Raw genomic sequence first — 14,411 nt, 5'->3', positions numbered from 1 at the left:
TGATAGACATCTACAGAACTCTTCACCCCAAATCAACAGAATATTCATTCTTCTCAGCACCACATCACTCTTATTCTAAAATTGACCTCATAATTGGAAGTAAAACACTTAGCAAATGCAAAAGAATGGAAATCATAACAAACAGTCTGTTTGTTTAGAACATATTCTAACATCACAATTAAAATAACTTGAGAAGGAAGAGCAAACAAATTCAAAAGCTGGCAGAAGACAAGAAATAACTAAGATCAGAGCAGAACTGAAGGAGGTAGAGACAAGAAAAACCCTTCAAAATAATCAATGAATCCAGGAGCTGGTTTTCTGAAAAGATTAACAAAATAGATAGACCATTAGCCAGACTAATAAGAAAAGAAGAATCAAATAGATACAATAAAAAATGAGAAAGGGGATATCACCACTGCTCCCACAGAAATACAAACTACTGGCTGGGCACGGTGGCTCTCGCCTGTAATCCGAGCACTTTGGGAGGCTGAGGCAGGCAAATCAGAAAGTCAAGAGATCAAGACCGTATTGGCCAACATGGTGAAACCCCCTCTCTATTAAAAATAAAAAAAATTAGCCAGACATGGTGGCACATGCCTGTAGTCCCAGTTACTTGGGAGGTTGAGGCAGGAGAATCACTTGAATCTGGGAGGCAGAGGTTGCAGTGAGCCAAGATCACACCACTGCACTCCAGCCTGGGCAACAGAGCGAGAATGAGACTCTGTCTCAAAAAAAAAAAAAAAAAAAAAAAAAAAAGCAATACATACAAACTACCATCAGAGAATACTATAAACACCTCTATGCAAATTAACTAGAAAATCTAGAAGAAATGGATAAATTCCTGGACACATACACCTTCCCAAGACTAAACCAGGAGGAACTTGAATCCCTGAATAGACCAATAACAGGCTCTGAAATTGAGGCAGCAATTAATAGCCTACCAACCAAAAAAAAGTCCAGGACCAGATGGATTCACAGCCGAATTCTACCAGAGGTACAAAGAGGAGCTGGTATCATTCCTTCTGAAACTATTCCAAACAATAGAAAAAGAGGGAATCCTCTCTAACTGATTTTATGATGCCAGCATCATCCTGCTACCAAAACCTGGCAGAGACACACACACAAAAAAAAAGAAAATTTCAGGCCAGCATCCCTGATGAACATCGATGCGAAAATCCTCAATAAAATACTGGCAAACTGAATCCAGCAGCACATTAAAAAGCTTGTCCACCATGATCAAGTCAGCTTCATCCCTGGGATACAAGGCTGGTTCAACATACACAAATCAATAAACATAGTCCATCACATAAACAGAACCAATGACAAAAATCACTTGATTATCTCAATAGATGCAGAAAAGGCCTTTGAGAAAATTCAACAGCCCTTCGAGCTAAAAACTCTCAAATGAGGTATTGATGGAACATATCAAAATAATAAGAGCTATTTATGACAAACCCACAGCCAATATCATACTGAATAGGCAAAAACTGGAAGCATTCCCTTTGAAAACCAGCACAAGAAAAGGATGCCCTCTCTCACCACTCCTATTCAACATAGTATTGGAAGTTCTGGCCAGGGCAATCAGGCAAGAGAAAGAAATAAAGAGTATTCAAATAGGAAGAGAGGAAGTCAAATTGTCTCTGTTTGCAGGTGACATTATTGTATATTTAGAAAAACCCTTCATATCAGCCCAAAATCTCCTTAAGGTGATAAGCAACTTCAGCAAAGTCTCGGGATACAAAATCAATGTGCAAAAATCACAAGCATTCCTATACATCAAAAATAGAGAGCCAAATCATGAGCAAACTCCCATTCACAATTGCTCCAAAGAGAAGAAAATATCTATGAATACAACTTATAAGGGATGTGAAGGACCTCTTCAAGGAGAACTACAAACCACTGCTCAAGGAAATCAGAGAGGACACAAACAAATGGAAAAACATTCCATGCTCATGGATAGGAAGAATCAAAATCATGAAAATGGTCATACTGCCCAAAGTAATTTATAGATTCAATGCTATCCCCATCAAGCTACCATTGACTTTCTTCACAGAATTAGAAAAAACTACTTTAAATTTCATATGGGACCAAAAAAGGGCCCGCATAGCCAAGACAATCCTAAGCAAAAAGAACAAAGCTGGATGCAACATGTTACCTGACTTCAAACTATACTACAAGGCTACAGTAACCAAAACAGCATGGTACTGTTACCAAAACAGATATATAGACCTGTGGAACAGAACAGAGGCCTCAGAAATAACACCACACATCTACAACCATCTGATCTTTGACAAACTTGGCAAAAACAAGAAATGGGGAAAGGATTCCCTATTTAATAAATGGTGTTAGGAAAGCTGGCTAGCCATATGTGGAAAACTGAAACTGGACCCCTTTCTTACACCTTATACAAAAATTAACTCAAGATGGATTAAAGACTTAAATGTTAAGGCCTAAAACCATAAAAACCCTGGAAGAAAACCTAGGCAGTACCATTCAGGACATAGGCATGGGCAAAGACTTCATGACTAAAACACCAAAAGCAATGGCAACAAAAGCCAAATTGACAAATGGGATCTAATTAAACTAAAGAGCTTCTGCACAGCAAAAGAAACTACCATCAGAGTGAACAGGCAACCTACAGAATGGGAGAAAATTTTTGCAATCTGTCCATCTGACAAAGGGCTAATATACAGAATCTACAAGGAACTTAAACAAATTTACAAGAAAAAAAGAACCCTATCAAAAAGTGGGCAAAGGCTATGAACAGACACTTTTCAAAAGTAGACATTTATGCAGCCAACAAACATATGGAAAAAAGCTCATCATCACTGGCCATTAGAGAAATGCAAATCAAAACCACAATGGGTACCATCTCATGCCAGTTAGACTGGTGATCATTTAAAAATCAGGAAACAGGGCCGGGCGCGGTGGCTCACGCCTGTAATCCCAGCACTTTGGGAGGCCGAGGCGGGCGGATCACGAGGTCAGGAGATCGAGACCATCCTGGCTAACACGGTGAAACCCCGTCTCTACTAAAAATACAAAAAATTAGCCGGGCGTGGTAGTGGGCGCCTGTAGTCCCAGCTACTCGGGAGGCTGAGGCAGGAGAATGGCGTGAACCCGGGAGGTGGAGCTTGCAGTGAGCCGAGATCACGCCACTGCACTCCAGCCTGGGCGACAAAGCAAGACTCCGTCTCAAAAAAAAAAAAAAAAATCAGGAAACAACAGATGCTGGAGAGGGTGTGGAGAAATAGGAATGCTTTTACACTGTTGGTGGGAGTGTAAATTAGTTCAACCATTGTGGAAGACAGTGTGGTGATTCCTTAAGGATTTAGAACTAGAAATACCATTTGACCCAGCAATCCCGTTACTGGGTATATACCCAAAGGATTATAAATCATGCCACTATAAAGATGCATCCACACATGTTTATTGCGGCACTATTCACAATAGCAAAGACTTGGAACCAACCCAAATGCCCATCAATGATAGACTGGATAAAGGAAATGTGGCACATATACACCATGGAATACTATGCAGCCATAAAAAAGGATGAGTTCATGTCCTTTGCAGGGACATGGATGAAGCTGGAAACCATCATTCTCAGCAAACTAACACGGGAACAGAAAACCAAACACCACATGTTCTGACTTGCAAGTGGGAGTTGAACAATGAGAGCACATGGACACAGGCAGGGGAACATCACACACTGGGGCCTGTCCATGGGTCGGGGGCTGAGGAGGGATAGCATTAGGAGAAATACCTAATGTAGATGATGGGTTGATGGGTGCAGCAAACCACCATAGCCCTTGTGTATGTATGTAACCTGCACATTCTGCACGTGTATCCCAGAACTTAAAGTATAATAAATTTAAAAATTTAAAAAAGAAATGAAGAGTATAGGTGTCTGATCCAAATTATAGCAACAAGTTCTAGCTATGAAAACAACTGGCTGGCGTAGCTCACAAGGAAGCAATACCTTCAAACCTTTTCTTTTCCTCAGTCTTGTCTACATGGCATTAGTACCTTTTAACAGGCAAAACAAAACAAAATGTATCTCTAACAGTTTCAAAACCTCTTCTCTCACTGGGGCTAGGCACAGAGTTCCCGTTTTGACTTGGAGTACAGCAAGAAGTTCTGAGCACCTTTGCATGGGAAAGAAGTCAGGCAAGCCCCAATTATGAAGTAAATGACACAGCTTGCCTCTCCTGCTTTGGGTTACTAATTCTGTTTCCCAGATTCCCTTTAAAGACTCTTCCATGTTTCCCAGGGGAATGGTTTCCCAGAATTCTAGAAAGTTTAGGGACAGCATCTTTATGACTCCCTTTAAGTGTCAAATTTATTTTTATTATAAAAATATTTTTTGAGTTTTGCATTCAATTTTATAATACATCTGTTTGTCTTGATAAGAAAACAATGGTTTAAATTACTTAACCACTGTATAAAATTATAGCTCCAGGAGCTTGAGCCATATATATTCTGTGGATTTGAATGCTCTAGGAACTCCCCTAGTTAGAGATGCACAAAAAATGCAATTAAGGGTGATGAAAATAATTGTCATCAACAGAAAAGGATCCTCCCATCAAAAGAGCCAGAATCACCCATGCCCCTGGTCTCCCAGGCTGCTGTTTCTGATAATAAGTTTATTATTTGTTTCCTGCAGTGGCCCTCCTCAGGAGGGGCTGACTTCCTTCCCTGGCCAGCTCTAATTTCTTCTCTGTTGGGTAACTCACTCAGAAAGCTCTATAGGCAATAGTTCCTGGGCATGGAGCAAATTGCTATCTCACCTTTTGTTTTGTTTCTCTTGCAACTCATTAGGGATTGTACTTTACACCCCAAGTAAATCTATGCCCTGCCAATCCAGGTTGGGCGTATGTAAAGTGACCCTGTGTTTGATGTACAGTTCTACCCTGACTTTGTAGCTGAAATGGGAGGAGACAGTTATGGGTTGCTGCTGGGGCCCTATCACCACACTTGGGGCTGCTGTCCCAGAAACAGGATCACCAGGAGGATTCTAAATCCAGATGTACATTTTGTAATCATACAGTGTCATTGTACCACCCTCGAAGTACAGAGTTAAATATCCTTTATTCATAACGTTGTGGCCAGAGACTCATTTCACCACCCTAAAGGTAAGGTCAACCTTTGAAAGGCTTTATGGCCTTTTTCTGTAGCAGTCAACTAGCCAGACACCTTAGTATAGAAAAGGACAAAGCATGAAGAAAATGCCAGGTCATAAACTGTAGAGTTCATTTTAATTATGTGGGGTAGGGTCATTAAGAGAAGTTAGAATTGTTGAAGCTAATGGTAAATCTTTTTAAATCTGAATGTTAAAAGTGAGAATAGATTTGACTTGACTAACATATTATTTGAAGCTGATTTTTGCAGTATTTGAACATTCATCTCTAAAGGTGCATTTGGATTTGTGTCTTTTTAGGTCGTAATGGGAACTGGCATTTCAGCTGGGTTTAACTTGAAAGAATCATACAATGTGGATGTCGTTGGAACACTTCCTCTAGGGTAGGAAAGTAGTTTTAAGTAACTGTGTGACTGAAATAATCAATGGATCTATTGCCTCTAACTCTTACATTAGTTCTCTTGCAATGAAAAATAATCTTTTTTCTATACATCAAATAGTTGAGGGCTTTAGGGGGATTGGGTGCATTTTTATTTTTATTTTTATTGTAGTAAAAAACACATAACAAATTTTTGTCTTAACCTTTTTTTTTTTTTCTTTGAAACGAAGTCTCACTCTGTCGCCTGGGCTGGAGTGCAGTGGCGCCGTCTCGGCTCACTGCAACCTCTGTCTCCCAGGTTGAAGCGATTCTGCCGCCTCAGCCTCCCAAGTAGCTGGGATTACAGGCGTATGCTACCACACCTGGCTAATTGTTTTTGTTTGTTTGTTTGTTTGTTTGTTTGTTTTGAGATGGAGTCTCGCTCTGTCCCCCAGGCTGGATTGCAGTGGCATGATCTCAGCTCACTGCAAGCTCCGCCTCCTGGGTTCATGCCATTCTCCTGCCTCAGCCTCCCGAGCAGCTGGGACTACAGGTGCCCGCCACCACGCCCGGCTGATTTTTTGTATTTTTAATAGAGACGGGGTTTCACCGTGTTAGCCAGGATGGTCTCAATTTCCTGACCTCGTGATCCACCCGCCTTGGCCTCCCAAAGTGCTGGGATTACAGGCATGAGCCACCACACCCAGCTAATTTTTATATTTTTAGTAGAGACAGGGTTTCTCCATGTTGGCCAGGCTGGTCTCAAACTCCTGACCTCAGGTGATCTGCCCGCCTCTGCTTCCCAAAGTGCTGGAGTGCTGGGATTACAGGTGTGAGCCACTATGCCTGGCTTTTTTTTTTTCTTTTTTTTGAGACCGAGTCTCACTCTGTTGCCCAGGCTGGAGTGCAATGGCACAATCTCAGCTCACTGCAACCTCTGCCTCCGAGGTTCAAGTGATTCTCCTGCCTGAGCCTCCTGAGTAGCTGGGATTACAGGTGTGTGCCACCACACCCAACTAATTTTTATATTTTTAGTAGAGACAGGGTTTCACTGTGTTGGCCAGGCTGGTCTCGAACTCCTGACCTCATGTGATCCACCCACCTCAGCTTCCCAAAGTGCTGGGATTATAGGCATGAGCCACCATGCCCAGCCAATCTTAATCATTTTTAAGTGTACAGTTCAGTAGTGTTAAATATATTCCTATTATTGTAAAACATATCTCCAGGACTTTTTCACCTTACAAATCTGTAACTCTATACCCCTTAAACAAGAGCTTCCTCTTTTCTTCTTCCCCCAGCCCCTAGTAACCACCATTCATCTTTCTGTTTTTATGAATTTGACTTCTCTAGATGCCTCATGTAAGTGGAATCATACAGCATTTGTCTTTTTGTGACTGGCGTATTTCACTTAGCATAATGTCTTCAGAGTTTGTCTATATTGTAGCGTATGACAGTATTTTCTTCCCTTTTTAAGGCCGAATAATATTCCATTGTGGATATATACTGTATTTTATTTCTCCATGCATCCATTGATGAGCATGTGGGTTGCCTTTACCTCTTGGCTATTGTGAATAGTGCAGCTGTGGATATGGGTGTGCAAATATGTCTTTGAGACCTTTCTTTCAGTTCTTTTGGGTATATACCTGTAAGTGGGATTGCTGGATCTATTTTTACTTTTTTGAGAGCCTTTCATACTGTTTCCCATAGTAGTTATGCCATTTTACAATCCCACCCATAGTGGCAAGTGGTTTTCTGTTTTCTTTTGTTTTCCTAAATTTAATAGTTTTAAAAATCTCTCCTTGAATGACATGGGATTTAAGAGCAAAACAACCTAAATCCTAGCCTGCCACGTACTAGCTGTGTGATCTTAAGCAGGCCACTTATCCTCTCAAAGCCTCCATTTCCTTACCTGCCAGGTGGCCATGGTAATTAATACTTATCTCAAGGGCAGTTGTGAGAGCTACAGGAGATAATGCATGGAAGGCAATGAGTGAACACCTGAAGACACAGTAAGCATTCAAGTCGTGTTAACTACTTATTAGTAATGGGTTCTAAGGCTGTTATTTCAATGAGTTTTTAGTTTCTAATCATGTTACTTCTTTGCTTCATCTATATTATCTAACTGTACATTTTTAAAACATATTGTTGGCCGGGCACGGTGGCAGACTCCTGTAATCCCAGCACTTTAGGAGGCTGAGGCGGGCGGATCACAAGGTCAGGAGTTCCAGACCAGCCTGGCAAACATGGTGAAACCACATCTCTAGTAAAAATACAAAAATTAGCCGGGCATGGTGGCGGGTGCCTGTAATCCCACTATTGGAAGGCCGAGCAGGAGAATCGCTTGAAACCAGAAGGCGGAGGTTGCAGTGAGCCAAGATCACGCCATGGCATTCTAGCCTGGGCAACAAGAGCGAAACACCATCTCAAAAAAAAAAAAAATTATATATATATAATATATATATATAATATATATGTTATATATATAATTATATATATATTATATATATAATATATATGTAATATATATATAATATATATGTAATATATATATAATATATATGTAATATATATAATATATATGTAATATATATGTATATATATAATTATATATATAATTATATATATTTATATATATTTATATATATTATATATAATATAATATATTATATTATATATATTATATATATTATATATAACATAATATATATATTATATATTATATATAATATATATATTATATATTATATAATATATATAATATATATTATATATTATATTATATATAATATATATTATATTATATATATTATAATATATTATATATAATATATATTATATTATATATTATATATTATATATTATATATATTATATATTATATATATTATATATATTATAATATATAATATATAATATATAATATATATTATGTTATATATAATATATATAATATAATATATAATATATATAATATATTGTATATATAAATATAATTATATTTATATATAATTATATATGTGTATATATATATATATAAATCTACTTGTCCTATAATTTCTACTTAATATCTTCCTTTCCCTATTGCATTGTACTCAAACATACTGCTTCCCTTCTGTATGTGACAGCTTAACTAAAAAAAAAAAAAAAGACCTTACATTTCTGGAAACAGGCTATCCAGAGGAGACCTTATCTTTCTGGAACATTGCCCAAAACCAAGTAGGTAACAAATACCTACCTACCCATCTACATACAATCATACCATTTCAGTTCCCTGTGAGTCTTATTGCTCCACTGATAACAGGCTACCCCAAAACAGTGACTTAAAACAGCTACCATTAATTTGCTCATAATTCTCTAGTCTAGGTTAGGCTCAGTTGGGTGGTTCTTTAGCAGGTCTCACTTGGGGTTTGTTATACATCTGCAGATGTCTGCAGGTGTGACTAGTGTTGGAGGATCCAAGAGGGCTTCACTCACGTGTCTGACACTTCATCTGGAGTGACTGGAACAGGTGAGGGCTAGCAGTCATCTTCTCTACATGTGGTATCTCCAGCAGCATTGCCAGACCTCTTTACATGGTGGCTCAGAGCAACAGGAAAGAAAAGCAGAAAATTTACCAGGCCTCTTAAGGCACTCATACAGCATCACTTCCACCACATTCTGTTGCTCGAAGCACATCACGAGGCCAGCCCAAATGTAGCTGGAGGGGAAACAGATTCCCCATCTAGATTTGGGGAGAGACATGCACATACAAGTATGGGAGGAATGACTGGTGGCCTATCTGGAGGCAAACTACCATGCTTCTATATACACATAACTACACATATAAAAGCATCTGCTGCAGACAAGCAGGTTCTTCATGGTTTTGTACTTGGTAGATGAGCAGTGCATTTTGCGGTGCCCAGAAAGTGACAGTTGACTATTAAAGATCCCAATCATAGCACTATATCCTGTTTTTTTGTTTGTTTGTTTACTTTCCTTAACTTGTTCCAAAATATGTCCTTTTCTTATATTCTTATTCCCTTAGGCCCAAACCTGCTGCTAGGCCTTCCCTCTTAGTTCATGCCTGTGCAGCAAAGAGAAGGGAAGGATAACAGGTTATATAGTCAGACCCCCCAGGTTTGACTCCCTGCTACAGTTTAGAAAAATCACTTAACATCTGTCAAAATCCATATTTTCACCTACAAATTGGGATAATAGTAGAACCTATGTAATGGGAGTGCTGTGAGGGAAAATGAGACGACTTATGTAAAGCATGTAGCAGGTAAACTCACCTTAACAGGCATTAGGTTCCTTTCCCTTTCTTCCTCTGTTTCCTTACTTCATGATGTGAAACATCCCTTCCGTCACTGTGCTATGACATAGTAAGAGAAATAGCTGTGGCCAAGCAGGTTCTTTATGGTTTTGTTGTACTTGGTAGATGAGCTGCTTGTCCTTGGACAAGTTGCTGAATCTCGCTATGCCTCATTTTCTTCATCTGTAAAATGGGAATTATAATGGTGCCTAGTTCACAGGGCCATTGAAAACAATTAAATGAGCATAGAACCTGGCACAGAGAAAGCACATAATAAATGCTTGTTATTGTAATAATTATAATTATTAGTATCAGTTAAGTTATTGTTATTATTGTTTAGCCCAATGCCTTGAATTGGAGGAGAATGTCTGCAAATCCCTGTTGCCCCTTCCCCCATAACATTCTAGGGAATCCCTATTCTGTTTCTTTAGGATAAGGATCCCAGACTACAAGTGTGTACCACAAAAGCTGGGTTCTCCATTGTGGGATTCCAGGAGTCACACTTTTATCTCCTCCAGATTCACAAGATTCCCAGGTGACACCCAAGGAGTATAGTCTTCTGCTGCTCCTTTCCCATGTTACAACCTCAGCTAATGGGATAAAAAAAACACACACACACACACAGGAAGAGGTAGCACACTCAGAGTCCTTACATCAGATGACAAGGGGGAGAAGTATGGGGTGCCTAGCATTGCCAGGACATTAATTCTCCTCTAAGGTAGCCCTTAGACTACTCTCCTCCCCACCCCAAGACTTGGGTTCAGATGCCTGGTGGCATCTGAGCACTTTGCTGACCCTCTCTTCTTCCTGGTTTCTGCGTCTTACTTACACTTGCCATCAGGGTGCCATGAGGTATGAGGTTACTCCTTTTATAAATAAAACGGCATCTGATCTCTTCTGATAACCCATCCAGGTAGAAAGCTGCACTTTGCAGTTTGAGCCTGAAAAGAACTTATCTGCGTCAAGGAGGGCCCTCCTTTTTGCCAACCAGAGCAAATAAGTATCCAAGCATTGATTACTTCATTTGCAGATAATGCCCCCCTAAAATGCTTCCCTGCAGTCGCAGGGTTTTTTTTTTTTTTCCCCCTTGTGGTCACAACACAAGTTAAAGGCAGCTTGACTTTTCAGGCTGCTACCTCCAGCCAATCCGGACACCAGCCTCTTCCACCTTGTGTACGTAGATGCCATTGCCATAGCCATCGTTGGATTTTCAGTGACCATCTCCATGGCCAAGACCTTAGCAAATAAACATGGCTACCAGGTTGACGGCAATCAGGTAAAGATAATCAGTTTCCTGCAGGTGTTTCATAGCAGTACAATCACCAACGTCTGGCTCACGCCTGTAATCCCAGCACTTCGGGAGGCCGAGGCAGGCGGATCATGAGGTCAGGAGATTGAGACCATCCTGGCTAACATGGTGAAACCCCATCTCTACTGAAAATACAAAAAATTAGCCGGGCATGGTGGCAGGCACCTGTAGTCCCAGCTACTCGGGAGGCTGAGGCAGGAGAATGGCATGAACCCAGGAGGCGGAGCTTGCAGTGAGCCGAGGTCGCGCCGCTGCACTCCAGCCTGGGCGACAGAGCGAGACTCTGCCTCAGAAAAAAAATAAAATAAAAATAACCAAGGTCGGTTATGGAAGGCACAAGAACTAATCTATCTTGGTAGAAAAACTTTTTGTACTGGTGATTGATGTATCTGAAGCATGTATTTATTCAATCTGCAATGTTATTCCTGTTTTTAAAGCTCACAGCTTAGGATTAAATGTTTTTCCAGGGCGTTTTTGCTCCCCAGGAAGGTTTATCTTTGTTCATTAAATATTGGGTATCTGATTCATCACTAACTCCACAATATTCTCTTTGTCACCTACTTTTATAACGCAGCCACAGATAAGGTATTTAATCCAAACACTGTGACCTATAATGTTGACATAACAATGTCTATTTCAATCCTTATGTATTCTAAGGAGAAACTAGATGCTCCACATTCATCTGAGATGCAGTTGTCAAACTAGAAATATGCAAAGTAAACCTAAGAGCAGGACTCACTTGCCCCAGGAAGACACTGGCATGTACTCATTTGTGAGCAATAGCCCAGGCATTAAAAAGATGCCAAGAGTCCTATACAACAATAACTTTCTCTTCAGCAGTAAAAATAGTTGATCCCTTTTAGTGCAGTTTTCTTCTTAAGCGTTATTTATGTAGAGGGTGTGTTTGGAAAGGAGGCTGAGCAGGGAGCCCAGCGTTTATCTCCGACAAAATAAAAATTCAAAGTGTTCCCCCCTCTAACTATAAAATATGCCATAATTCCTATTTTGAACTCATGCTGAACAAATTCTTACATCTGAAAGGAAAATGAAGAGATAGGCTGTAGTGCTGACAATGTGTATTAAATGGGCTATTATGCTTTTTTTTCCTGAAGAATGACGTATCTCTTTTGTGTTTTGTTTCTACATGGGAAAGGAGCTCATTGCCCTGGGACTGTGCAATTCCATTGGCTCACTCTTCCAGACCTTTTCAATTTCATGCTCCTTGTCTCGAAGCCTTGTTCAGGAGGGAACCGGTGGGAAGACACAGGTGTGTATATAATAGTCCTCTAAGACCTGATGATATGGGTGGTAATTAAATTTTAATCTTTTGATTATATTCTGAACCCAAACAAAGCTACTCTGGCCTGCAGATCCATGCTCCAGTGAGCTGTATAGTGAATCAGAGAAAGGCATGATTGGTTGAAGTGAATCACAAGGAACTGAATCTATAGGAAAGAGGTATATTCTCCAGTTACATTGGAAAGTTATGCAACACTCGGCTACCAGTAAACCTCAAAGTTCAGACATGGAATGTTGTTATGAAAGCCTGAGACTGAGTGTGGGCAGTATGCCAGCACCATCCAGTAGAACTTTCCTCAATGATGGAAATGTTCAATATCTGCACTGTCCAATATGGCAGCCACTAGCAACATGTGGCTCTTGAGCACTTGAAATGTGGTTAGTTCGACTAAGACCTGACTTTTAATTTTTACAAATGTAAATGGCCGGCCAAGTGCGGTGGCTCATGCCTGTAATCGCAGCACTCTGGGAGGCCAAGGCAGGCGGATCATGAGGTCAAGAGATCGAGACCATCCTGTCCAACATGGTGAACCCTGTCTCTACTAAAAATACAAAAATTAGCTGGGCATGGTGGCGGATGCCTGTAGTCCCAGCTACTTGGGAGGCTGAGGCGGGAGAATCGCTTGAACCCAGGAGGCAGAGGTTGCAGTGAGCCAAGGTCACGCCACTGCACTCCACCCTGGCGACAGAGTGAGACTCTGTCTCAAAAAAAAAAAAAAAAGTAAATGGCCACATGTGGCTACTGGCTCCCATATTGGACAGCAGACACTTATCTGAACTCTTCTGGTGGCCCTTGTAGGTCTCAGGTTGGCACCAGACATCTTTCCTCCATCTCTGGAAAGGGCATTTTAATTAGGATATTACAGCATTTCAGCTTCCATTTAAAAGCCATAAGAAGAACCAAAACTTCAGAGAGGGAGTATGATGGAGCTATAGGTTATGTAGTGGTTTAGTTGACTTATTTGAATCCATATTTTCTTGATCTTCCCATAGTAATTATCAAAAGAATAAAACCAACTTATGCCCTGCCTCTTATTCAAGTCTCCTAAAAGCCCCTTCCATGTGTCTTCTCTCATTCAGCTTGCAGGTTGTTTGGCCTCATTAATGATTCTGCTGGTCATATTAGCAACTGGATTCCTCTTTGAATCATTGCCCCAGGTGTGTGTAATGTGGACTTGGGTGAAGTTTTTTTCATGTGTAGAGATTTTGCTATTTTATTTGTTTATGTTTTTATGGCTATATTAGGGTTATTTACTGTAACCCTCAGAGGATGGTATGAGAAAGGGCCAAGGCTAGGACCAAGATCCTGCTCTATAACCTACTGACAGCTGCCTGCAGGACCTGGGGAAAGCCGTCTTAACTCCTCTGAGTCTCGGTTTCCTTATCTGCAAAGTCGGGGTTTGGACTGGCTGATCTTCAACATCCCTTCTCTCTTTGACCTTCTATGACCTTATACTTTCATAAAAAACCTGAGATGGTCTACATTCATAAGACATTTACATGATGATATATTTAATCTAGTAGAGATCAGGAACCATATAGAGTAGAGAAGATCATAATGTAGAAAGACCATAGGTGAAATAATTCCTTGAGTACCAAGTTTAATCCTGAACCTCTTGGCCACCATGCAGGTTTGCTATTAGGATATAAGAATGATTTCCAGCCGGGTGCGGTGGCTCACACCTGTAATTGGCACTTTGGGAGGCCGAGGCGGGCAGATAACCTGTGGTTAGGAGTTCGAGACCAGCCTGGCCAACATGGTGAAACCCCGTCTCTACTAGAAATACAAAAATTAACTGAGTGTGGTAGCACCCACCTGTAGTCTCAGCTATTCTAGTGGGAAGGTTGAGGCAGGAGAATTGCTTGAACCTGGGAGGCAGAGGTTGCAGTTAGCCAAGATTACGCTACTGCACTCCAGCCTGGGCGACAGAGCAAGACTTCATCTCAAAAAAAGAAAAAAGAAAGACTGATTTTCCAAGGCCCCTTTTAGCTAACCAGGTCCTGAAAATCCAGGTGTT

General features: G+C 40.4%; 1 protein-coding gene across 3 annotated transcripts in view; it reads left to right on the top strand.

Annotated features, from left to right (window-relative positions):
- The window catches only part of SLC26A5 (solute carrier family 26 member 5), a 75,952-nt gene that overhangs the window by 42,889 nt on the left and 18,652 nt on the right, over positions 1-14,411 (top strand). For 2 of the 3 annotated variants that reach the window (XM_055392550.2, XM_063708692.1), the window contains exons 9-12: positions 5,438-5,520; positions 10,914-11,061; positions 12,248-12,361; positions 13,474-13,551. In XM_055392550.2, coding sequence (XP_055248525.1) covers positions 5,438-5,520; positions 10,914-11,061; positions 12,248-12,361; positions 13,474-13,551 — 423 coding nt within the window. The remainder of the gene's footprint in view (positions 1-5,437; positions 5,521-10,913; positions 11,062-12,247; positions 12,362-13,473; positions 13,552-14,411) is intronic. The other variant, XM_063708693.1, reaches the window with a different exon arrangement.

The sequence above is a fragment of the Gorilla gorilla genome, chromosome 6 (assembly GCF_029281585.2).
Source record: "Gorilla gorilla gorilla isolate KB3781 chromosome 6, NHGRI_mGorGor1-v2.1_pri, whole genome shotgun sequence".
NCBI classification, from domain to species: Eukaryota; Metazoa; Chordata; class Mammalia; order Primates; family Hominidae; genus Gorilla; species Gorilla gorilla.
Note: the sequence above shows the minus strand (reverse complement) of the source record. Positions and strands in the feature narration are given on the sequence as shown.